Source organism: Saccostrea cucullata, unplaced genomic scaffold, assembly GCF_032062105.1.
Source record: "Saccostrea cucullata isolate Sc308-1 unplaced genomic scaffold, CSIRO_AGI_Scuc_v1 ctg808, whole genome shotgun sequence".
Taxonomy (NCBI): Eukaryota; Metazoa; Mollusca; class Bivalvia; order Ostreida; family Ostreidae; genus Saccostrea; species Saccostrea cuccullata.
This window is the reverse complement of record NW_026917926.1, coordinates 89,719-115,893: the sequence shown is the minus strand read 5'-3', so window position 1 is coordinate 115,893 and position 26,175 is coordinate 89,719. Positions and strand designations below refer to the sequence as shown.

The window sequence follows — 26,175 nt, the reverse complement described above, 5'->3', positions numbered from 1 at the left end:
AAGAGTTACAAAGACAGAGAAAATTCAAAATACAAACAAGTGCAACTTAGGATTAATTGTTCCGATATATCTATTTTAATTTTGTGCGCAATTGTTTTCAAAATTACATTTAAATCTATTTTCCTTAAACAAGAATCCAGAAATGGATAAATATTAATCGAATAAACTTACCTTTTTTCTTGTCAATCAGAAAATCTTGTTGACATTAAGTGTTTCTTAGTCGCCATATTTTTTTCCATGAAAACAAACGTTGTTATGATCAGGATCAACGGAAGTTGATTTTCGGAACTCTCGAGAATTTAGAGTTCCGAATGTAAAACTGAAACAACAAAACACGGTGCGTCCGTCAAAGCAACTTTTTTGGACACTTTTTTGGACAAATCGTCGTGTCCAAGTTTTGTTGGGTACTAACCTGCAAATACCCAATTAGGGTGTTTTAAGCATATTCAGCGACACTTCTTATTGGGTATACCCAATAAGCAAAAAGTACCCAATAAGTACAATCTTGGCATGAAAAATACCCAATAAATGCACTCTCGTAAACACGGACGGACGGACAGACGGACGGACGAATGAGATTTAATGTCCCCTCGCTTTCGCGAAAGCGGGAGACAAAAAATTAACTTACGCAAAATAAAAACTGTACCAATCTACCCTCTTTTCTCAGAATTTCCAACACGCGAAAAAAAAACGTGTATACGGTACTTCTAACACTAACTGATGAAATTTATGCGCTTAAAATATTAATATTTTAAGATTATTTTTTTCTGTTTTGAATGGCAGTATAATTTTCCGAGTGATATTGGTTGCGCATGTTTGGAGCTATTCTGTTTTTCATCATAGTTACCGAATTGAAGATTCATATCAATTTTCATTTGCGACACTTGGATAATCTTTTGAGATAATCCTCATTTTTTTTATTTTTTTCTTGTTAATATTTTGTAATGTTTGAACTGCAGTTTCTTCTATTTATTTATGGGATACACCATCTCACATTGGGACAAACTGACAAATGTACCAACATAAAAGTAACCGCTCCGGGCCAGTGCCTAACTTCTTACAAGGTTATTAAGGTTTTAAGCAACATAGGACCGCAACAGTGCATTCGAAAATGTTTAGAGAATCGTCAATGCAGGTCCGTGAACTATCAAAAGCAACAGTTTAATTGTGATCTAATTGCAGCAAAACGGGGAAAATCGGAAACCTCTTTTGTTCTGGACTCAGGGTGTGACTACATTGAAATGGAAAATCAGCCACAGGTTAGTTTGTTGGTTTGTCTGTTTTCTTACGTCTCCCTCGAGAATTTACCACTCATATTGATAGGAAACCGCTTGCCGGCTGAGAGCTGCAAATTTTGAGTGCTATACTAAGTACTTAAAGCTATTGAGAAGATACTGTCTCATCTGAAGGCCCGGTCCCGAGGATATAAAACTTCTTGCGTACTCATACTCCAATTTCAGTCCCTATGTCATACTACAGAGAGTATTATTCAATTAAGGACGTTTTTGATTGTGAACATGGTCAGATGTTTCTAGGAAATATACTGTTATATTCTCTGGAATTCTTGAAAGGATTACACAGTTTCAAATTCTTCGAATCCCTTTAAAATCATGCAAGACATTTACCGTTTAAATGAATAATTATCCGACCAAGTCCTTGTCGGCGACAAGCATGGTATTTTTTCAGCAAAATATTTATTTCATTCGGCTTATATAAGTAATTCGCTTGAAATAGATATTTCCAATAATAATACATGTAATGATAACGAAATATATCCTATGAATGAAAATATTCATGACATTAGTAAATATGTTTCGGATTTATCATCGGCACGACTGAGTATTCATTGCATGATGTAGTGAGTGGACTTTCAAAACTTCTTTTATATTTTGCACAACATGAATAATACAGAAATGAATATTAGTAAGTTTTACGATCTTAAAACTAAAGAATAGTTTTGTAAAATAATGTATTTACTCCGGGAAATAATAAATATATATACATGTAAACGTGAGTAAAATATCAATGGAACATTTTTGACCTTAGGGTGTTTGGTATAAATTATATGTCTCTTTATCCATTTTCAACTTCTTCTGCAGAACCACCATCCAAACCAGCCACAAATCGTCTTTTAGTGAAGTGAATCTAGCTTATAAAAAAGGCAACGCCCTCGTCTTTGGGGAAATAATTCAGAATAAAAGAACATTCGATCATATTTTTTAAAATTTTCCTAAACACTACCGACTGCGTCTGCAAAGAATAAATGATATTAGTCTGACAAAATGTAAATAAAACGCCTCTGGCGTAAGGTGGCGCCAAAAAGAGTTAACAATTTACAAGAGAATGTATGGAAAAACTAAAACAAAGTCTTTTTGTAAGTACAAGACCACTATATATGAAGGGAAGATGTATGATTTTATTGTACAACCGTCGTTTTGCTGAGGAAGTGTGGTTCAAGAGTATAGGGTGGAATCTAACCAGGGAATCATCGTTTTGGATTGAAATTTATGAATGCAAAACCTCACAAAATTCTTCTTGATATGAGAAAGGGTCATGATGATTAATATTCATATATGAGCATCCTCAAATAAAATGTAATTTAATGGTATCTGGTGGCAGAATTAAGCAAATAGATATGCATATTAACAGGGAAAAAGAAAGTTTGGTCCTTCAATAAAAAAGAGAAAACGCATGACGGAATGTATGCTTAGGTAATTCATTATAGCGTAATAGGTTTTTTTTATACTAAGGAGCTGGCTGGATCTTGTAAAGCAACAGCGTGTGAAGAGGAGTGTGTGGGTTTGAGTAACGGAAGACCAGTCTGTTTAGAAGACAGATTTAAAGACGGTAAGTAAAAATGATATTTATTAACTTACGAGTTCTGCAAACACATTTTTAAAGACCTTTAAAGGAAATTTGGGAAAAAATTTAACAAAGAATCTTTAAGTCTTTTTCAAAGCTAGGCTTTGATTAATGAGAGGAAAACACAATACCAAAAAATCTTGATTGGAAAATTTCAAGTATTAATAAAATATAAGGTGTTGATAAATTGTGATGTACTCATTTGCATTTCCTGATATAGCAATTTGTTGTAGGCCCATTTTAGATAAACCAAAGGTTGTCCTTACGTTAGGTTCTAAAAGATATGTAACAGAAAATGTTTGTAAAAACACATTTATTTTATATTCTGTACTGCGTGTTCAACCATGAAATTTTAATCATAGTTCACTACTAGAGATAATTAAACACATGAGGATAAAAATGATACATTTAAAAGGAAATATGACTATAACGGTTTTACATTTCCTAGTTTCAAATTTGTTTACATATCTTAAAAAAAAAAACATTGTGTAATCACCATTCATTAATTATATTAAAGTTTTGATATATATCTTGCATGTTTGATCCTCGATTTTGTAAAAAAAAAAAAATTGGGAATATCAACGAATAGTGGACTATCCGACTATCACTCGAATGGGTTGACGATCCAATAATGAAATGAAATTCGAAATTAGGTAATTATAAATGCAAGAAAAAGAGGTGATAAGAAATGCCACCCTATACAACGGGTAACGCGGGGGAGTCGCTAAAAAGTATGGGGGAGTCGTTTTCAACGTATGGGGGAGTAGATTTGCACCGCTTCAGAGTCAGAGGTGATGTGGGTCACGTCTTTTTTCGGTATATATAAGATGTATTTACAAAAAGCAAATATCCCAATGAAGATGGAAATAGTTCAGCTTTATCGTGGTCATTTGTCCGGCTATCTTATACGTCTAGTTTTCTCAAACACTTCGAAACTATTTGACAGTTTTCATATTTATGTTAATAAAAACATGGTAGTAAAAACATGCATGATTTGCACAATCTACGGCTTGCGTAGGGAATCTCACATTTAAAACAGCGAGAGAAAACGTTTATCTTTTTAAATGCAGCAACTCAAACTTGACTAGACTTTATAAAAATTAATAATTGAGACATTTTCTCTCCAGACAGTAACGGTTACGTAGGGGGGGGGGGGGGGGGGGGGGGGGGGGAGTCGTTTATGGGAAAGCATATCGCAGGGGGAGTCGCAAAATAAAGTCAAATGCATATACTTGGTGTTGTTTTCGTCTCTTTTATACTGCCAGTACCTTTTTTATTTACTCGTAGATATCTATAAATTTGTGTTTGCTTATTTACTTTATAATCTGAAGTTACGAAAAGAGATTTTTTCTGTGGCTTTATCAGTTCCAGAAAACAATCAGCAACTTAGATTACATGAACAATTGGATTATATATCATCGGAGCACATGTCACTGTGTAGAAACGGACTAGGGTAAAGTGCGTTACCCTAATCCAAGATGGCGACAAACAAATACGCTTCGATCATTTTGCACTTGGTTTCAGCTTTATACAGACTTGTATTATAAATTTTGTTGTTAAAATTGAATTATTTCGTACAGAAGAACACAACTATCGCAAAAAGGCAGCATGACATTGGCTGATTAAAGCCAGATTGCGAATAAAAAATTTTAGCATGATTATGGTAAAGTAAATTTTGATTAGGGTAAACATATTCTGAGCTTTTTTGGTGACTAGGGTAAAGTACGTGTAAAATATCATTTTTCTTGTTTCAGGACCTAAAGCATCCTATTTCGAGGGATGTTTACTCCTTCTAGGCAACTGATCATACTTCTGTAATTGCCAGGGGTCTATGTTTTATACCCCGTCCACAGATTTATATTGTTAGTATAGTTTTTAGTGATAGATCACTGTTCGTTATCCTACCTTTTTCATTGAGCAGACTCAACACACACTCTGGACCTTTTCATAAAATTATTGCACAAAACACTAATAAACAGAAAAATTCTGATTCTAAAATGAACCGATCGAGCAAAATTACTACTTCTTGCAGTTAGTTTATGATCCTATTTATGGACATAATATAACTAAATGAATAGGAAAAACAACCCTCTTTTCATTTAGTTGCGGCGAAAATATTTTCAAACATCTACATATGAATTATTTAAAAATTATAAAGAAATTGGGGGGGGGATTTTATTGATTTATTTATTGTATTGACGTGTGCATAATGGCCAGAAATGGGTTTTTTGTAGTATTCTTACACTGGATCTACGATCGAGAAACGATGCGAAAAATTATCATTGCTGTATCTATTAAGGTAACTGGCAAAGCATTTCTTCGAGAGAGAAACTAAATCTATATTCGGGGTTCTGATTCTTAAAATTTCTTTATGTAAGATATTTCTTTAAATGTGTTTCTCTGACAAGTTGAACAACTGTAAAACGTTTCTGTTTTTGTAAAAAGTGCAGGAAGATTTTGCTAATGTTGACGTTTTACCGTGTTCAACTCTGTACACATCACTGAGTATATACGGACTGATAATACTGTTGAGTTGGTTTTGCTTTCCCACATTTCTACTCTAATTTTTCTGGATTATAATTTTAATATATTTTATTAAAACACAACGATTTTTTCACTTCTTATAAGTACATGTATTAAGGATAAAATTTGCTTTGCAAGGATGTATCAATTAAGCGCATCCCAAAATTCTAAGTTTCAATAATTTCCAGATTTATATAGTAAGTTTTTAAAATTATATTTCCATGTGAAATGCTAAAGTAACATAGGTAAAACTCCAAAGTCCGATGATGACGCCAAAGTCCGATGGTGTTCGCGAAACCCCGATGGTTTGTTATCGCATATCAGTCATAATATAATACCGAAAATTTTAGAAAACAATTACATCAAATTTTCTGTCTAAGCACCTTTAAAGTTGCACAAAAGTATTTAAAACAGCACAAATAAAAGCAGTAGTATTAAATCTTTAATAAATTAAGAACTATTCGAATAAAAAGTTCGTTTTGAAGGGGAGCCGAGATATTGACTTCGGCTACTTAATGACATCACTTTTGTAAATGGAACATATGGAGTACGAACAGTATTTAAGATCAAAAGTCCATAACACAATTTACAAAATAGAAGCAGAGCAAACACGGACCTCCAAAATATTGGAGGTGGGATCAGGTACCATGTACGAGTGAGCATCCCCTGCCAACTGGTCACACTCGCCGTGTGCTCCTTGTTATGATCGGAAAATGACGGAAAAATCCGTCGTCAATTCAGTGTATAAACTAAAAAACTGACCAGTCAGCAAGGGCCCCGCCATGGGGTAGAATTAATAGGGTGCAGCTTACGGAATGATTAAAAAATGTATGAAGAATAAGCTACAGCAACTGTACTCTTAAAATTTCAAGATAATTCCTATATATTCAAAAACCTGAAAATAATATCCTTGTATTTACATTAGGAAGTAAAGAACAATTTAACATTGAATGTATATTTAAACAATTATGAAGTTTGTGTTATATAAAATGCCAGCCTTCAATGAATGCAAATATCTTGAAGACTTGACCTTAACTTCAAACAAACAGTAGTTGCAGACAAAGGTTTTCATTAATCTTAAAGTGACAGATAAAGAAAAGCCTACTAAATATTCTGCAGCAGGCTAAATAATTAATCCCAAGGGATTAATTGTACCTGTCTCATCATTTTCTTCTAAAGTTACAATAAGAACTTTTTCAGTATTAATGATAGAATGGGGTTTTTATACAACTATCTTAAATATTAATAATACATGTATTCTTGAATTAACATAAAGTGAAAAAAGTAAATCAAAAAATCTTCTTTAATCTATTTCTTGTTTTTATAATTCAATGAATCATAACTATTACACAAAAATAAATTATAAAAATTTATATTTAAATCCACATTTCAGAGTGTTCATAGCATTCCAAGTTGACTTAACTTCAAAACAAACTTCATCTGCAAACAGAGGTGGTAATTCATCTCAATGTGACAGATAATGATAATGCTTTGGATTTTCTTCAGGAGGAAAGCTAATTAATCCCAACGGACTCATAGCAGCATTCAGTTTACAATGTGAACATCTTCAGCAGTTATCTCTCTTTACCAATGCATTCTTATATAAAGTTAAGGAATCTACCCCACCACCCCAGCTCCAAACCAGAAGACATAGAGAACCAAACTTAGCATCAAAATATGTATTTCTGCCTACTGAACTACCATACCAAATTTGAACTTGATTGGGCAACCATAAAAAAAGTTATTAGAAAAAAAAAATAGAAAATTTGTGGATGGAAGAGTGACAGACGGAGAGACAGACGGACGGACGGACAGAGTGATTACTATAGGGCACCCGCAAATCTTTGCGGGGCCCTAATAATGGACTAACAATAAGTATGAAAAACGCCAGTCAGCATTTGACTCAATGATAAATTGTATTTGCTGACAAGATCATTGTATCGACCGTAGAACTTACGAAATGATGACTTCAAACGAGACTGCTGAAATACTTGTTTTATCAACTCGTTTGTCAATAATTTTCCTCGTTATAGAAATTGTTCATACGTGAGCATGCTCTTGTGTATCAACTGAGAAACTAGTATATAAACTCCGATTGCAGGTAACGAAGGTATATTGCTGCATAAGTAAGGGAAATTGACGATAGAAAAGTTAGATTAAGTCATCACGTTTTTCATAGAGCTTGGTTGTTAGATTACCATTATAACGGCTTTTTCAAGTCAAAAATATAAATATGAAACAGGTGTCTTAGATTCTGTGGTATCTTTTATCTCAAGCTCACCAGTATGTATCGTATCGGTATTAGAATGGAAATTACCATTGTATAATTGACAATACGTCGTCAAACAAAACAAAACAAATAAAAAAAAATATAACACACTCAAAACCATTTTTGTGGATATTGATTCAGCTATGCCCATCATAAATCATTGTCTAAAAATGTTTTACTTATATACATTTACTGTTATAAAACCTTTTTTTTAAATAGAGATACGTACGTTAGACGATTAATTTTGCTTCCATGATTTTTAGGCAGGATAAAAAATATACTACCTTAAAAAGGAACAGTATTTGAATATTTTCCAGAAAGCCCTTTTCAACTTTATTAATTGTATAAAGCAGTTGTTCTGTGTATATTTAGTTTGTATAATAAATAACTTTACCCTAGTCTCGAAAAAACTTTACCCTAATCGTAAGGAAACAGTTCTTCGACTTTATCCTAGTCTACGCCAAAACTTCGTGACGTGTTTTCTGGTTAATAACGCAGAGTTAAATGAAGTCTCCTTCTGAGCAAGAAAAACTGATGCTGCAAAATAAATTGGTGCAAAATAAAGTAAGGTTTTTCATAAGTATTCACCGATATTTATTCATGGATATTTGAAGCGTAGGAGCTTGTCGCTATCTTGGACTAGGGTAACGCACTTTAGCCTAGTTCGTTTCTACACAGTGTGTATAAAAGAGATGAAAACAACACCAAGTATATGCATTTGACTTTAATTTGCGACTCTCCCTGCGATATGCTTTCCCATAAACGACTCCCCCCTACGTAACCGTTACTATCTGAAGAGAAAATGTTTTAATTATAAATTTTTATAAAGTTTTGTCAAGTTTAAGTTGTTGCATTTAAAAGATAAACGTTTTCTCTCGCTGTTTTAAATGTGAGAATCCCTACGCAAGCGGTAGATTGTGCAAATCATGCATGTTTTACTACCCGATCAACATTAATGTGAAAACTGTCAAATAGTTTCGAAGTGTTTGAGAAAACTAGACGTATAGGATAGCCGGACAAATGACCACGATAAAGCTTAACTATTGCCATCTTCCGTGGGATATTTGCTTTTTGTAAATACATCTTATATATACCGAAAAAAGACGTGACCCACATCTCCTCTGACTCTGAAGCGGTGAAAATCTACTCCCCCATACGTTGAAAACGACTCCCCCATACTTTTTAGCGACTCCCCCGCGTTACCCGTTGTATACGGTGAATGCAAGAAAAAGAGGTGATCAGAAATTCTAATCTCGAAAGTGAAATAAGCGTCATTCCTCAAATCATTATACTTTCCGTCCTCAGACGAATAAGAGCTCAAACGCCTTCACAGTATAAAAATAATTTTCCACATTGAACTTATGGAATGTAGAGCTAGTCATTACATACCGTGATAATTATTTCGCAGTTGATGCTCACACCTTTTCTGTTATTGTAGTAAATATTGCAACTCTAAATTGACATTGAAAATTATTAATTTGGATTTTACCAATTATAAATTCATTATTGCCTCTAAAAATGTTCAAATGCTGGGTACACATCATAGCCATAAATTTGTGAAACTTTGATGATTATTAAAACAATAATCTTACATACATGTAGTATGACAGAACATTTTGATAAATAGGCGGTTTAATCATTAATTGAACAAGCAGTATTTAACAATATCATGGTTTTCATATTTTTAGATCACCTGAGTATATTATCCGTTTTCGTCCGTCCGTCGTCTTGCATAGTTCGTCGTGCTGCGTTAACATTTGAACATTTTCAGCTTCTTCTCTGCAACGACTCAACCAATTTCCACCAAATTTGGCATCAACATTATGGGCAAAGGGGAACAAAAATTGTGAATTTCATGGTCCCTGCCCCTCTAGGGCCTGAGTGACTTGGCCAAAACCACTAAAATTAATGCAATCTTTAAAAATATTCTTCTTTACTCCTGGACATCAAGCAGTCAAACTGTTAGCATGAATGTAATGACCATTGAGTCCTCTACCAAAATTGTTAAATTCAGGGCCCTAGGGTCAGGGGTTCTGGCGTTAGGGCGGGGCTCTATTGATTATATAGTGAAAATGCATTATTTCTTTGAAAATATTCTTCTCTGCTCCTGGGTATTAAAAACACTAATCAAGTACAAAAAAGTCATAGTTATGATGAACAAGAGTGCCTCTACCTAAATTGTAAAATTTATAGCCCTAGGGTCAGTGGTTCTGGTGTTAGGGAGGGGCTCTATTGATAATATAATTAATTAATTAAATATAATTAATTTTTTAAAAAATTTCTTCTCTACTCCTGGATATTAAATAAGCTAAATAAGTTCATAGTTATGATGAGCAAGAGTGCCTTTAACGAAAATGTGAATTTTAAGACCCAAGGGTCAGTGATTCTGGTCTTAGGACTGGGCTCTATTGATTCTTCAGTGAAAATGCATTAATTATTGCAAAAATTTCTTCTCTACTCCTGGATATTAAATAAACTAACTACGTTCATAGTTATGATGAGTAAGAGTGACTTATCCAAGATTGAATACCATGGCCCTAGGGATAGAGGTATTGGTGTTATTGCGGGGCTCTATTGATTATATAAGAAAATGCATTATTTCTTTGAAAATCTTTTTCTCAGCTCCCGGGTAAAAAAAAATAACGAAGTACATAGTTATGATGAGTAAGAGTGACTCTTCCAAAATTGTGAATTTTATGGCCCTAGGGTCAGGGGTTCTGGTGTTAGGGCGGGGCTCTATTGATTATATAAGAAAATGCATTGTTTCTTTGAAAATCTTCTCTGCTCCTGAATATTGAATAAACAAACTAAATACATAGTTATGATGAGCAAGCTTGCCTCTTCAAAATTGTGAATCTCATGGGCCAAGGGTCAGGGGTTCTGGTATAAGGACAGATTATTGATTATATAATGAAAATGCATGATATCTTTGAAAATCATCTCTGCTCCTGGGTATTAAATAAACTAATTTAGTATAAAGTTATAATGCCTCAACCAAATTTGTGAAATTCATGGCCCCAATGTCAGGGGTTTTGCCATTCGGTGTATCTTTTGATAATGTAGTGAAAAATACATTAATTCTTTGAAAATCTGACCTTTGCTACTGGGAATTATGCTTTTGTTCCACGTTTATATTTTTCTGAGGAAGAAAGGTGCATCTAGCAAAATAGTTAATTTCATGCTCCTTGGGTCAAGGGTATTGGAAGGGGGGATGCATAATCTGAAATAAATTAATGCTTTAAAATCTGCTCTTTGGCATTAATAAACCATTTATGATGAAATAAAATCTATGTTAAAGTTTCCAAAATTTTGAAATATGTGGCTCTAGGGTCAATGCTTCCTTTGGGGTGGGTTGCACAACTTGTTATAAAGTGGAAGTGCATTTTCTCTTTGTTACTCTGATCTGCCTCTTGGTATTAAGTAAATAGAGTAAGCATGCTAAGTTTATAATTATGATAAGCAACGGTGCCTCTTTCAAAATTGTGAATTTCATGACCTCTGGTTTAAAACACGCAACAAATTCAATTGTTGGAAAGTTGTTACGTGATACTCAGGTGACCTATAAGGCCCCTGGGCCTCTTGTTCCTTTATGCAAAACAAAATATGTTCTTTTCTTAAATATTATGAATAAAGTTTACTTTGCGAAAGTGCAAGGATATGTGTCAATGAAATGCGTCTCGAACTTCGCAATATTAACAATTTCCACGTAAAAAAAGTTTCTGAACACGCTATTTCTGTGTGATCGTGTTAAATGCTTTAGCAACATATGAATAATTTAATTATCTATAATTTGTTTTAAATCATATTTTCAAATCTGCGTCCCAGTCCCTTTAACCTTTTACTGCTGTAACTATTCATTGCAAGCCTCTTCCCTTATTCACAGTTTTTGTTGAAGTATAGCTATGTCCTCCCCAAATGAATGTGTTTTTTTTTTTTTCAAAAAAGGGTCCATAGGCTTGTTATAGCGGGGAAAAAAGTTACATTCCACTGTTTGTTCTGTGACATTAACGAAGCCAAAGAGATGACATTTAAGGCTTTCTGGACTTGTTATCTTATTCCTTACATGTATCTCTGAGATTCGTAGTGCAATACAGGCATTTGATGTTACTTTTTAAATAAATTTACGGAGGGGATCTTGCGTTATGAATACATGTACGTATGCTATCGGTGAGATTATTTTAAGAAATGTTTTGAATAATCAACTATCATTCGAAAAATGCAATAGAATGTTCGACTAAGGAAAATCAATATGTTGACATCCTTAGTAGAAATAATTCTATCATTGCAAGGTATTGCAAAATCAAGCCAAATTTAAATTACTTAATGTGCGTGAACGGCTAAATGATATATATGTATACATGTATATATAAAAAAATATATGAATGTAAAATGGATGGACATTTTGCATTCCAATTTCAAAACTTAATAAAATAGGGTAAAGTCTAGAAAATCAAAAGTTTGCGGGTATATTAATGAAGAATATCAATCATTTCTCGGGAAATTTATACTTTTTTTATGAAAATAAGATTATAATTCACCGAAATCTCTGATAAACGTAAACTATTAATCAATATTTTGTGGAGATAAAAAGAGCGTTTAACGCGAAGACATGCCCTACCACCACGGCACCACGTGACTTCAATTAATGGCGAAATTTTCTTTAATAAAAAAGCTAACAGAAAGACAATATCCTGGAGTTTGATAATTTCTTTGTGTAAATAATATCGTTGAAAAACATATATTTTGCCGCTAGAATCCCTCTGTCCTGTCAGTAAAATAATTATTCCACACATTTGCACGAAACCTTACCGGATGTTTTGAATTTCATACATATGAACCGAGATTTTTCGCAAAACCCTGTTTAATTCGGGATTTTAGCAGCAATTTCCAAGTATCATTTCCATCTGTACAAACCTTATGTTTTAAAATACCCAGCTTTTTGTTGTTCTGTTGCATTATTTTTGTGTCGAATGACAGAGGAAAGGCCGACCGGGATACGTATATAGCTGACTGTTTCCGAAAAACAATATAATCGAGGAAAATAAATAAATAAGCATACCTGTTTTATTAAGGTAAGTCACTCCTGAAATTTGTTAAATCAAGGATTTTTTGAGAAGTATATTTAGGATAAGTACTCATAAAGTGTAACTCAAAATTGCAAAGAAAGTAGGGGGTCAATGTGCATCCTACTGATCTATGGTACATTTAAGTTGACCATTTTGCACTTAAATGTCATCTCTTTGGTTAATTACTTTAACCCTTGTTATATTTTATCAGATGTAAGCATGGCAATAAATATAATGTTATTTTTCGTAAAATAGTTTGAATAAAAATTATCATTAAACAAATCTTGCAAAAAATGCGCTTAAATTATTGTTTGACCTTTTTGCACTAAAAAATAGCAAATTTGGGGTATGTAAAAACTTAATATGCAATAAAAAAATTTCTTATATCAAACTTTTTACGACTTCAGTGCTGATCAGTTACGAGTATCGAGTAGGTTAAAATAATGAAAGAAAAAGGTGGGGTCAGTGATGTTAATTTTCAAACATTTGTCACAATATGTGATTTTTAGGCAAAAAATGGTGTAAATTTGATCTTGACTTCTTTTATATTTTTCATTTTTTAGAAAAGTTTGATGAGGGAAGGTGTAAAACTAAGTCTAAAAATATAAATAAAGACCTATATTAAATTTTAGCAATATCAAAACGGAAATTATTCTCCGAGTAAAATTATTTGAGGCTAAATTTCCATTAAATTAAATTTTATAAATGTGCAGATTCGCAGAATTTTCTGCTAAATGTCCTTCCACTAAAAAAAATAGTCCCTCATAAATCTAGCTTCTTCGCAGTTTTTTGAGCAGTTATTTCGTTGAATCGTTTAAACGTCCACATTTGCCCCCCCCCCCCCAAATATTTACAAAAAAATAACTTTCAGATTTTCTACATAATTTTGCCTCAATATTTCCATTAAGCATTGTAGTTTATTAATTTCAATTTAAAAATTTGCTTTCATAAACTGTAATTAGGTATTTTTTCTGATTAATATAGCAGGGCTACATTGTTTACATCAATTTCTCATAGACTTTAGGCCACACCCCCATTTTGTAAGCCCATGTTTTATATGAGCGCATTGATGTTTCAATTTGCCGTTTTTATGGACAACGTAAAAAGTAATACTAATCATTTACATCCATGAAAGAAATTGAAACAATCGTGTGCTCATGTGTTATTTTCCCAAAAACCTCAAAATCACGGGTACCTGTCTCTATAGTAAAGCTACCTTGTTTACAAATTTCAACCCGTCTTTGACCTCATGAATAAGCTTTGAACACGTGATTTAAATCTATTCACTTTCACGCTTTGAGCACACCATTTCGACATCGTGTCTAGAGTGTATGCGAGCTATCCATTGTCAAATCTTATTCCGTCGGCTAAAAATACATGGACAACGCTTCTATTTGAAAATACATGTATTTTGGAAAAGTGCATACTTGATTTATCTATATGCTAGGTTGAATTGTTTTATTTACGCGTTATTGAAGTTTATTTTTGCCATTTTCCGTTTGTTTTTTTTTTCTTTCGGTAATAAGTATCTATCGATCTACTTCGGGGGGGGGGGGGGGGGGGGGGGGGGTATAGCATACATCTATTACTTCATTAATGCATCTTTTTATTAAACATAATTAAAAATCCTCTTCGTTGATTCCGCTTTTTACTGTGTTTATATATTATACACGTGCATCTGTTTCAAGAAAACTCCCACTTAAACTGCTGGAAGATATTATACATTTATCCACTGGTTTTGAGTGGGATAGCTCTTTTATCAAACCCGCGACAGAGAATATTGCCCGAGGGCTTGCCCGAGGGGAATAGTTCCTGTCAAGGGTTTGATAAAAGAGATATCCCACTCAAAACCAGGGGATAAGCGTGTTGTTAAACTGATGTATAATTTAATTTCTGAGGTTTGATTTTCTTTCAGGTAAGATAATTCTGCAAGAATAATCTGAAATCCTGATGACGTCACAATGCTCTTAAAGTCATTATGACATCATCAGTTTAAAGATTTATCGCTGAAAATCAAAATTGGCGGCAACAATTGCATGAACATTTTCCGAGGGTGGATAGCAAAAACTATACCCCGGGGTATAGTTTTGCTATGCGTAGACTATAAAGGATAGTTATTTTACCCTCTGAACTTTATATAGGAAACATTTTAACAGAAGTATAATGATAAAAGTTATAGTCCTTTTTTCTGTTAAAACCGTCATTATACACTGTAATAATCGGAAAACACTTACTAGTATTCCCCATGCCTGAAAGTATAAACTGTGTTGTTTGTAAAAAGCGCACAAATAAATCTAATCGAAGAACCCTCAAGGGAAAGATAAACGAAGTATGGAGGACTGAATTAGCGCGTATTACGGGAGGAAAGGTCATGGGGGATGACCATATCTGCACAAAATGCACCCTCGATATGAAGAGGGGGACGCTTCAGACTTCTAGGGGCAATGTTGATGTTAAAACATTTTACATCGGCACACAAATATTGTGCTATTTGCAGATCCCGTAAAAATCAATAAAAACTGTTAACGTTTCTAAGAAAGCCTGCGCACAGGTATTTCTTAAACATAATGTTATATTGCACGAAAAAGCACGCGTGTGCCCCTCACTTGTCCAATAAACGCATGATTAAAGATCAACATTATCCTGGCTTTCTATCAATATTCAACTGCATACATATATTTGTTGGAACACTCAGATCTTTTGCAAAATTATATGCTATTGATAATCAATTCTACGTGTGAAAAAACCTTTAATGAAATTATTATCGCTTTAGAATTAGAATTATTATCCCTTGAGAAATAAGCTAGGTTACTGTAAAATCTTAAATATACTTTCTTAGTCCTAAAATACCATCTTTTGTAATACATTATGTCTACAGAAACCATATCATTGTGTTAACATTTTATTTCAACGAATTTCAAAAAATATTAATTTCATTGATATACTCGTTTAAAAGCTAAGCAGTAAAAACAAAACCTAAACCTGCCAAAATTATTACATTTGTCGGTCCCAAGCCCGAAAAAAAGGTGAGGGGGTTTTAAGATTGTTTAGTTATTTAACAAGATATCACTTAAAAATTATATTAAGTACAAGTCGAACACTCGATAATGTATTCACACTATTCGCATGCTTGATTGACGCTCCGCCTCCTTATTCAAATAATGCAATGACCTATATAGCCGCAATACCGAAGTTAAGATTTGGCACTGATGTATGCAATTTTATTTCATTGATATGATGTATATATTGAGAGTCTCTATATCAAAAAAGATTTTGAAGTGTTTGTTTTCATACCATACTTATATATTTTAGCTAAAATATGTCAATATTCTGAGTTGAAAAGGCAAAAATCCGTGTTTAAAAAGGGGCCAGATCGCAATGTTATGAAGAGTCATTCTTTACATTGTTGAATTTAAATATCTTTTAAAAATCAAATTTTAATAAGTAGTTTTGAAGTAAAAGTCTGCGTAAACTTTACTAAAAAGCTGACGAGTGACAAACCTTAACTGAACTACATATGAATTTCACATAATATTCACAATATTTTCTTTTAAACACAATTTTACGTGTCTTGTCTTAGCCAAATTCTCTTTACTCGACATTATCAATTACCAAGTTACTTGATGTACCAATATGATGTCAACAGTAGTAGATTTTAATCAAAATTGACAGATAAAGCATAACATAATAAGAATACTTTATTTCTTTTTAATGTTTACACGTTTCTCTTCATTTTTTAGAGTTGAACTAAATCTCTAAATACCAATATTACGAAAACTTCTTTTTTTAAAATTGATGTCATCTCGATTACCAAGACGTCGTTATGTAACACTGATTTAGCCAACGCAGAATATTTTGTACGCTTCCTTATAGCCCCTGCGTTTTAATTTTTTTTCCCTACAATTGGTTTATTTGGGTTTTATGCAAAGCCATATTGATGGAGTAATATATAAGTGTTGGGATTTATTAAATGATCTTTTAATTTTACACGTGTTTTTGCAATCTATTCTTTAAGCAGAATTTTTTTCTTTTCATCGTAAAATACTTAAATAGAATTAAAGTTAGTTTTTATAAAAAAAATAATTAAAAAAACCCTTAGGTTTATAAATGAAAATAGGAATATTTTTTTAAGTTCTTTGAATGTATGACCAATTTTTTTTTACTTCGAAAGGTCTTGTAGAAGTATGGTTACAGATAAACAGATCTGTAAGCAAAACAAACCTGATCGATATTAAAGTAACTGATCATTTACATACTGCGAAGTGAAATTAGTTTTGTCAATAACATCAGAATTATTCCATAAATGTTCCAATTTAATTATTTACTGAACCATATTGCAGAATGTCTAAACTCATTGAAGATAACTGGAGGAATGAAGTACTGCTTCGTGAAAAAGTTTCTTAAATGGCATGCTGCCAGGGTACGTAATTTAAGAGATATGGTTGGTGGTGGATATTTTAAGACACTACATGTACATCTTGTAAAGAAAAAAAAGCTTTATAAAAATAAAATGCATTTAATTTATGAGCTGAAAAATGTGATTTTTTCGGGAATTAAATTGATGGTAAATGATAAGAAAATCTCAATCACTTTTTAAGAAGGGTCAATTCATTTACAGGTCCGGTTTAAAATTTAAAGACCGATATAAATTTATGGTTATCTCTTGTCTATTGAAAAGAAGTACTTATAGATGTAGATTGACAATATAGCAAGTATTTATTTCTTTATTTTTATGTCATAAACATTTATTAAATTATTTATGAAAAAAACACTTTACACTCTGTCCATTGGATCTATTAGTTATGTTATACACCTCTCTCTCTCTCTCTCTCTCTCTCTCTCTCTCTCTCTCTCTCTGTCTCTCTCTCTCTCTCTCTTAGACTCAAAATTCTTATTTTAATTTATAGACCTTTAATTTATTTTTTTTTAAACTAACTTTAAATCTATTTTGTTTCGATTAAAAAACTACATCTTTTTTACATTTCACTTTTTTTTTCATTTTTTCGAAAAATGAATGACCGTTCACGGTAGTTCTGTCAGAGATCAGGAGGCCGTGAGTTCGTTTCTCGGCCACGACTGACCTAGTCGATAAAATGGGTAGCAACTGTCGGTGACAGGCGGGGATCATCAGATCTAACGAGACGCGAAGCGTTTTCTGCCTTGCATTTTTGTTAATAACAAAAGAGTTTTCTTTGAGGATATTTTCAAGTTATCTTTTACCTTTTACCGTTCACGGTAGCTAAGTCGGTAGAGCGCTAGCTCCGTGATCGGGAGGTCGTGAGTTCGTATCTCGGCCGCTACTGACCTAGTCGTTTAAATTGGTAGCAACTGTTCCTTCGCCATGCACTCGGCACTTTAAAGTGAAAGTTGTGGGTCCTTCAGATGAGAACTTAAAAACCGAAGAACCGTGTCAGCTGAAGGCGTTGGCACGATAAAGATCCCTCACTGCTCAATGGTCCTGAGTGCCGAGTAAAGGTCAAAATTTGAAGCCCCTTACTGGCATACGGTTACGCCTCCACATGAGTGTATATTCTCTAGAGGGACGTTAAGCAATATACAATCAATCAATCAAAGAATGAATGTAAAATTTGATATCCCCAAGGTTAAATTTAAATTCTTTCTGTTGAATTTTGAGTATCGAATTAGTAAATGAGTTATTTAAATTCCAATTAATAAAAAAATACTTTGACAGTTTTTTTTAAGAATGCACCTACATTTAATATCCACTTATTTGCTAATTATCCAGCTTTGAATTTCCTAAAAAGATGCTTGATAAAAAGTGTCAAAAGAATGTTTTTTTTATTTCTTTTATTTTGCTTTTTTATGAAGAAATACTCTGACAGCCCCCCCCCCCCCTCCCCAAATGCATTTGAGCATATCTTCATTTTTTTTCTTCATGCTATTTTCTTCATGCCGTATTATTGATAACATTAATGTATCAGATATGACGATAACGAACAGCAATCAGGCTCAGACGTCCATTAAAATCATACAAATTGTGTAAAGAACACAAACGTCTTCAAAAATCATATACATGTACATGTACCTATATGTTGAATTGAAAGCCACATCAAGAGTCTTCATCTTTTCATGCACAGTTTCCTTGCATGCAGTTTTCGAAAAAAGAAAAAAAAAAGATACGAGTAAACTTCCTAACAGTTGTATAAAATGAAATAAAATCCTGGACTTTGATTTAAAGAGAGGAATTTTCAGAAACGTGTTTGAAAGTCGTACTTGTCGATATTTTTAATTTATAATTTGGATTTCACATTTTCTTTAGTTTCCTCGGAGTTTGTAGAAATCTCCATCTGATATAGACTTTTTTCGAATATTTTGTTGTACAGTACCTCAGTCGTTTCTTCTTCACTGCTCTTAAAATTTTAGTGAAGAGTAAAAAAGGGGATTTCGTAGAATATTTACTGGGAATCTCTCCTACCTTTGTTTGTAATGATTTTTATAAAGTGAATTTCTGTGGTTCATATTTGCGATGAAAGAACTTTTTGTATGCTTTGATTCAAGCGAAACATCATTATTGATTTCTCATTTAATAAAGTATATTAGATTGTACACTGTACACTACTTTGGTGTTATTGGTAATTAGGGTTTAAATAGCATGCAAATTAATCATAATACCACATTTTACCAGCAAAATAAAATTGTCAAAAATGCAGCTCATATTGCTTTAAATAATTAATAATTCATTTTAGCCGTTTGGAATTTGATGAAAAAATATCTTAAACTGACATAAGGCCGTAAAGACGCTCATCTTTAGAAAGAGAACTTTGTGAATACATTGGATTACACTTATGAAATTAAATTCAAGTTCACCTAAAATGCATGAAAATAATGAGCGTTACAAACAATGACAATTGTGTCACTTGCTTTTCAGCAGGGACCAGTGCATATTGATCGCTTAATTAGATCCCTTTCGACTTCTGAATTATTGAAGACAGATGAATAGATGGTTTTTATATTTTCATATTGCCATCAGTCGCTTAATGTAAGATATTAGCATCTCTCGGATACTTTTAATCCATTCTCTCAAAGTGTCAAGGTCTTTTTGTCATTATTGGACATTCGCCGGGGGTAATTTGCCACGGAAATCTCAAAACTCATACGAATATAAAGCCTGTTGAAATTTTGGGGGTACCATAAATTTTAGTTTCTTTGAAACAATGAATTTAAGGTCTGCATTATTAACTATTTTGACGTTACAAATAATAAAGTATCCTGCAGGATTACAGTTGCGAATACAAGCAGTGTTTTAAGGATTAAGAACAGAACCAATTCTAACTGCGCCAAGTTCAAGGCAAAGATGAGTTGCTTTAGCGGTATTCTCTCCTTCAAAACCTGGCAGTTTAAAAACAGGAAGAATTGTAATACCGAGCTTTTTATTTATTAAAAACAAAACCTTCATTTCTTTGGTGACATATTTGTTGCACGTACAGAATATTGGCACATTTTCGTGTAAGAAAACAACCTTTTATACGGCTCATTTTCAGAACCATGATATATATTTAAAACTTTAATCAATCTCAAATAATTTTTTATGCAAATTTAAAAAGAAAAATTAATTAAATGATATAAAGAAAAGAAAAATGATGTCTCAAAATCTTTTCACATGTAATGGTAAGATGTCACTGAAAAGTTAAGATGTCATAAGTCGAAAAAATTCAAAATTTGATTTTTCCCCTGGTGCACGTAGATATTCTAGCATACTGAGTTAATAATAATGATATAACAAATCAGTGAAGATTAAATAAAAAAATCATACATGTAATTACGAAATATGATGACTGAAATACATTAAAATTTTCTTTTAAATTTCATCAGCAGAAATATTTTTACACCCTATATTGTGTAAACATTTTCAGGGTACTAAGTTTATCTGCATTTTGTTCAATTGTAACCATGTACAGGCAGTTAAATGTGGTTGGAATATTAAATTGATATACTTGTTTTGATGTCAAGAATCAAAATTCAAAAATGTTTGAACATTACGTACTTTCAACTTTGGAGGTAGAAATATTCTGACATTGTTTAAAACAAACTTATAAGTGTTTTTATTAGAAGTTCAAATAGTTCATTTATAAAATATACCCATTCTACAAATAAAAAAATCACAGTCACTCCTATGTAATTTTTGGTAACAACTAGAAATGGATTTAAAGGGGTCTTTGATCATTTTTAATAAACAGCTTCTTCGTCTGCAGATTAAGAGAATTTAAGCGAATGTATTTCAGCGTAAGTGTGTAACATTTTCTAAAACTTTTGATCGATTTCAATGTTTTCAGATCAAATGTTTCTATGTTTGAAAACAATACAAAAAGGACTAATTTGAAAATACATACTACATCTGTTCCTTTTCCTTCTCTGATAACTGCATTTATTATATACCTACATGTAATGTGTATCACTCAATTTTACTGGTAATTTTACGCAATCACGTGATATCGTGATCCAGCTTTTCAGATCACCACACTTTGGGTTTTTGAATCCACATCACCACTCTTTGAAACTGACGACGTAATACCCAGAAACATGACGTTATTTTCTTGCGCGTTAAAAAGTCCCTTTCTTTTATGCTTTGTTTTGTAGATAAATATTATAAAATTCATCTTTAAAGTTTCCTTTTGCTATATCTACCTAGTTATAAGAAGTATAATAAATTAACATTTTATCATTTGATCTGTTGATCCGCGCCTGTCAACTCGATGTGATACTACCCTTCGAATCAAGTTACTGTTAAAATAAATTACATTGATTCTCCCTTTAGTGAATATACTTATATTTGATTTTATTCTGTCAGGATAGCTGCATTTCGATGGGAGCACATCTCCTGATCATAGAAACTGAAGCAGAACAAAACTTTATTCAACGCCAAGGTGCTTTTTTGTTTTCTCTTTGAACATTTTGAGTACTGAACTAGTATCGTTTAGCTACCTAGTTGTTCATATTGTATTTATGTGACAGAGGTAAGAAATGTATCATCTTTATTTTTGTTGTTGTTTTTGTTATATTATTGAACACAAATGCACAATTAACTTGTTAAAACGTCGGGTAATTTCAACATGAAAACTTTTTGAATCAATTTTATGCTACAGTAGTTTGGTCAGTTCCGAATGTTGACCATTTCTGAAACTTCGCTGATGTAAGTGGCGTTACATAAACAAAAAAAAAATAACTGGGTAAGAAAACTTAATAATTCTCTTAAAATCCTACCAAACTTTGCTTTTTTGCTGTGTAACACTATGCCGCGCAAAAAAATATATATCAATTGTAGATCAGCCCCATGTAAAACATTTTAAACATTTTGGGTATCAAAAGTCAGAATGAAAGTAAATTTGAAACGTATAATAAACTCAAAGTTTGTGGGAAACTGAAACAATATATCCCTAATGAGTATATGATTTAGCCTCAGCTGTCATTTTACCAGTTCTGAATAACCACTGTTAACACTCACGTAAAACTAGCAGTGCCGTGAGTACTGATCGCACCAAATAATACCTCCGCGTCCCATATATTTATAACGGCAGTCTATGTTTTGCTCTGGGAAACCCGAAAATAGGAGTGTACAATCATAGTAATATGTAACAAAGTTTCTGTAAAAGTCTCAGAGGTATACGAGGGCCGTTCAAAAATTACGCGGACTTGTTGCACAGAAAAAATATTTGACGACATAATCGGGCAAAATGTCACACATGATATAAAAGAATCTTTACTTATATGGTCTTCAAATTTTCGTATCAAAATTTTGTAAATTGGTATCAAATTTGAGTGATCTTTCAGGACATATCATTAAGTCACGGAGCAGCAAAATCTTCGACGTCACAGGCATTTTTAAAAAAATATGTAATTGAGCTTTCATTTTCTCAACATTTTCCCACGAGTACCTGTACAGTTTGAGTTACCTTATCTACTCAGCATCCAAAAACCATTTCCTGTCAAGCTTAAAATCTATTAAACAAGTAAAGAATATTCTTTTTTTTGTTTTAAAACCAAAAACTGCAGGTATTTATGAGATATGGTGTGATATTGGTGACTCTCAATCACGTTCTTTACAATCCGGATAAAGTTTTCGTTGATAATCTTCTTCCCGTCCTCCTGTAAAGCCATTTTACAGAGGTCTAACGGTCTAAAATTTCAATTTGCTTTTTGTGGACGAATGTCACGAATGCCCTAGTTTACTACATGTTTTATTATGCATATTTTGGATCTATGTTGGCGATATCTCGAGCAATACACATAGTTTAACAAAAGTGTGGTGCGCCGTCAATTCAGGAGACGCCATTTTCACAGTCGTTTTCACGGGAATCGCATCAGAGAAAAATCAATATATTTCTGTTAGTACTTCAAATATCACGTCAGAAATCTAAATACATAATAATAGAACAATTTAAAGATATATTTGAGAAAATTGTCGAAAAATGTCGCGAATTATAGAAAATTAATGAGTTAATTTTTGGATTCCGCATGCTTTTGCTTCAAATTTTTTGTCGCCCTACGTACCACTCCATCAGCGATATCAACATACCGATAATTTTAGTGGAATTTTTTTAAAATACAGAAATTTTGCCGAAAATTTATTGGAATCTTCAAGATACATATTTCTGTGAAATTTCGTAACTATATGACGTCTGTAAGAGTAAATAATAGCACAGTCCGCGTAATTTTTGAATGGCCCTCGTACATTAAGAGGAGCTGCAGATAAGAGACACTTATCCCAAAGTGTGACAAACGAACGGACGTACAGACAGCTAGACGGACGGACGGTAGACAGATAGACGTACAGACAAACAGACGGACACTCCAATCACTTTAAACCATCACTTTTTTCAAGCTAGGGTATATAAACAACTAGACTAGCTTTCATTGGATACCAATGACCTTAACGATTTCCGTACTTATGGCAACCCTTGAAACTAGGCCTTGTTTCATATTTCACAATTGTATTTCCAGTGAGAATTCTCTACTTTTGGTATCAATATTTGCTATGTTGCCATAAGGAGCATCAGGGTTTCACAAACACACCTTGTTCGATCTGTTTTTATTTTTTTTTTTAAATTTATGAATTTATAATTTTAGCTTGGTTTTATTTTATTTTATCACTTTTGCACTCTTTGTTGAAACTGACAGTCATTTTCAATCTGCATTTAGGGATACCATATTCTGTTCTCGAAAGCTATACTTATTTTCACATAATTCTATATCTGATGATCTTACTTGATGATTTAATGTGTTAGATTTATTTAATCTAAAATACCTGTGCAAAGTAAAGTCACTGTAATCAATCTTAGTTACAAAAATATGCACGAAGGAAGGTCCACATTAAGTATAATAGTCTAATGTCTTTATCTAACATTCTATTCAAATGTATACTTAATCATGTTTATAAATCATACATACATACAATGCTTCCTTATTTCGTTTTTGAGGTATGGAGGTTTATCCCTTTTTATTCTGAAATTACAGCCTTCGGGGAGAAATGGTGGATAGGAGGAACAGATGTAAATTCAGAGGGAACGTATTACTGGGAACATTCTAACAGCGCATTGAATTACACAAACTGGATGAAAAATGAACCTAACGGGGGTTCACGTGAAAATTGCATCGAAGTGCTTTACTTGGGTGATTGGAATGACAAATCATGTTATACACTGACTTATTATATTTGTGAAAAATAGACAAAGCAGTGAAAAAAAATCATATGAATGTTATAAACCACATGTCTTTTGGCAATTCAGATATATGTTTCATTTCAAAGATACAAAGTGATTAATGATTCGATTTTGAGGCAAAGAAGCTATAGATGAAATTCTAATATTTTCTTATAAAATTCTGATCTTGTGTAAATATACGTATATGTCTTTTTTAGATTTTTATGAATTTGTTTGATTGTTTGTTAAAAATGACAATCTTTGTTAAATAAATTGTCGACAATTATTTGTGAAATTAATTAAGCGAATTAATCAACATCATATCCCAATTACCAATTGTATAATTTAAGTGCTCAGAATATGAAATGATATGGCGTTTTGCAATACATAGGAAAAATAATTAATTTTGTTAATTAGATAAAATACCATGGTAAATATATTAAGTTTTTACAGGTTTTAGGCATTTATAAGTTAATTCATTTAAGAAAAACGTAATGATCTTATCCATTTGCAATTTAACAGCTATATTTCATGTGATTCATCAATATATTTTTTTTATTTTTATCTATTAAATCCTTAATTTTTGTGTGCATCAATTAATGCATTTATAGATTTAAGCATTGTTCATTACAGTTATGAGCTGTATAAGTAACTTTCAATAGGTCTGTAGGTTTCTATACGACCCTCGCTCTTCGTGACACTTACTACTCACTGTCTTGGCTAGAAAACAAAATGATTACTTATCACGACGAACGCTTTACTTGGAACTCTAGGTAAGGATACACCAAAGGTTTTCAAAGGGCAGAATTTAATTTGCTTGTAATTCTTTCATTATCAAATCATTATCATTGTGTTACTGTAATAGAACAAGTCGATTATACATTAAAGCAAGACTGATGTTTTCAAATCGAACACTCTTTTACGTTCATGTCGCCTGTAGTACAACTTTTGGCTCTCTCCATGATATAAAACATATCTTGTGGTGCAAACATTTGTCTGTCGTTCTCTTTGGTTTCTGGTAACATAATCAATCCATACCTTATTTACATTTCTTTTTCAATTTCGCATGTTTAATACTATTTTCTAAGATTCTCATGATCAATAAAGAAACATGCAGAATCCGTCTCAAGGAGAAATGAAAGAAATAAAGATAGTTTATTTTGTAATGTAGTACGCCATAAGAAATGATGTTATGACCCCCTTACTAAATTCTTCGTTTTTGAAACATAAAGAATACTGTTATGATAAAAGTAAGAAATGATAGTAGTCTGTGTCTGTATTCTTTACCCTCTATTTATGTTAAACTTTAGTTCAACATTTAAAACAACAAATCTTGAAACACAGAAAAAAAAATATTTGTTTTTTTAGATTAATTAATTATCTGTTAGATACGCACCACAACAGGGCATATTTAGTGAATAATTTTAAGCTGGGATGTTGCGTCTTTTAAGCTCTCTTCATAAATGGCATATGGCACTAACTTCATTTTTGAAGCAAGCTTATGCCATTAATATCGTAAAAGTATTAAAGTAACGCCAACCGTATCAGCGTGCACATGGAAAGGGCTTGCTTCGTAATCTGGATGTACAAAGTTTGCATGATTCCTATTCCTTGATTGGAAAGCGAAACACAACGACTTGGAACTGCGTTTCATTACTTGTGATAATCTTTACAAATCTACTTTAATTTGCACAAGAATATGTGCAGAGTGTGAACAGTTGCCCTTTTCTCATTTTACGTTTACTTTTTGTAGCACTGCAGGTTTCGAATGCATTTTTGTGCTTTTATTAATTTGAAC

General features: G+C 32.5%; 1 protein-coding gene across 1 annotated transcript; it reads left to right on the top strand.

The window, feature by feature from the left end:
* Nucleotides 1–996: 996 nt before the first annotated feature.
* On the top strand, nt 997–24,404 carry LOC134263441 (hepatic lectin-like). Its single transcript, XM_062745822.1, has 5 exons — nt 997–1,259; nt 2,751–2,847; nt 17,061–17,140; nt 21,530–21,605; nt 24,193–24,404. The coding sequence occupies exons 1-5, from the start codon at nt 1,242–1,244 to the stop codon at nt 24,402–24,404; spliced, it is 483 nt and encodes a 160-aa protein (XP_062601806.1). The 5' UTR covers nt 997–1,241.
* Nucleotides 24,405–26,175: the final 1,771 nt, after the last annotated feature.

Bases quoted from the DNA above. Each gene is read 5' to 3' on its own strand.
- LOC134263441 (XM_062745822.1), top strand. The intron at 17,141-21,529 runs GTACGTAATTTA...TTATTCTGTCAG, and splicing joins TTAAATGGCATGCTGCCAGG to GATAGCTGCATTTCGATGGG. The intron at 21,606-24,192 runs GTGCTTTTTTGT...CTGAAATTACAG, and splicing joins AAACTTTATTCAACGCCAAG to CCTTCGGGGAGAAATGGTGG.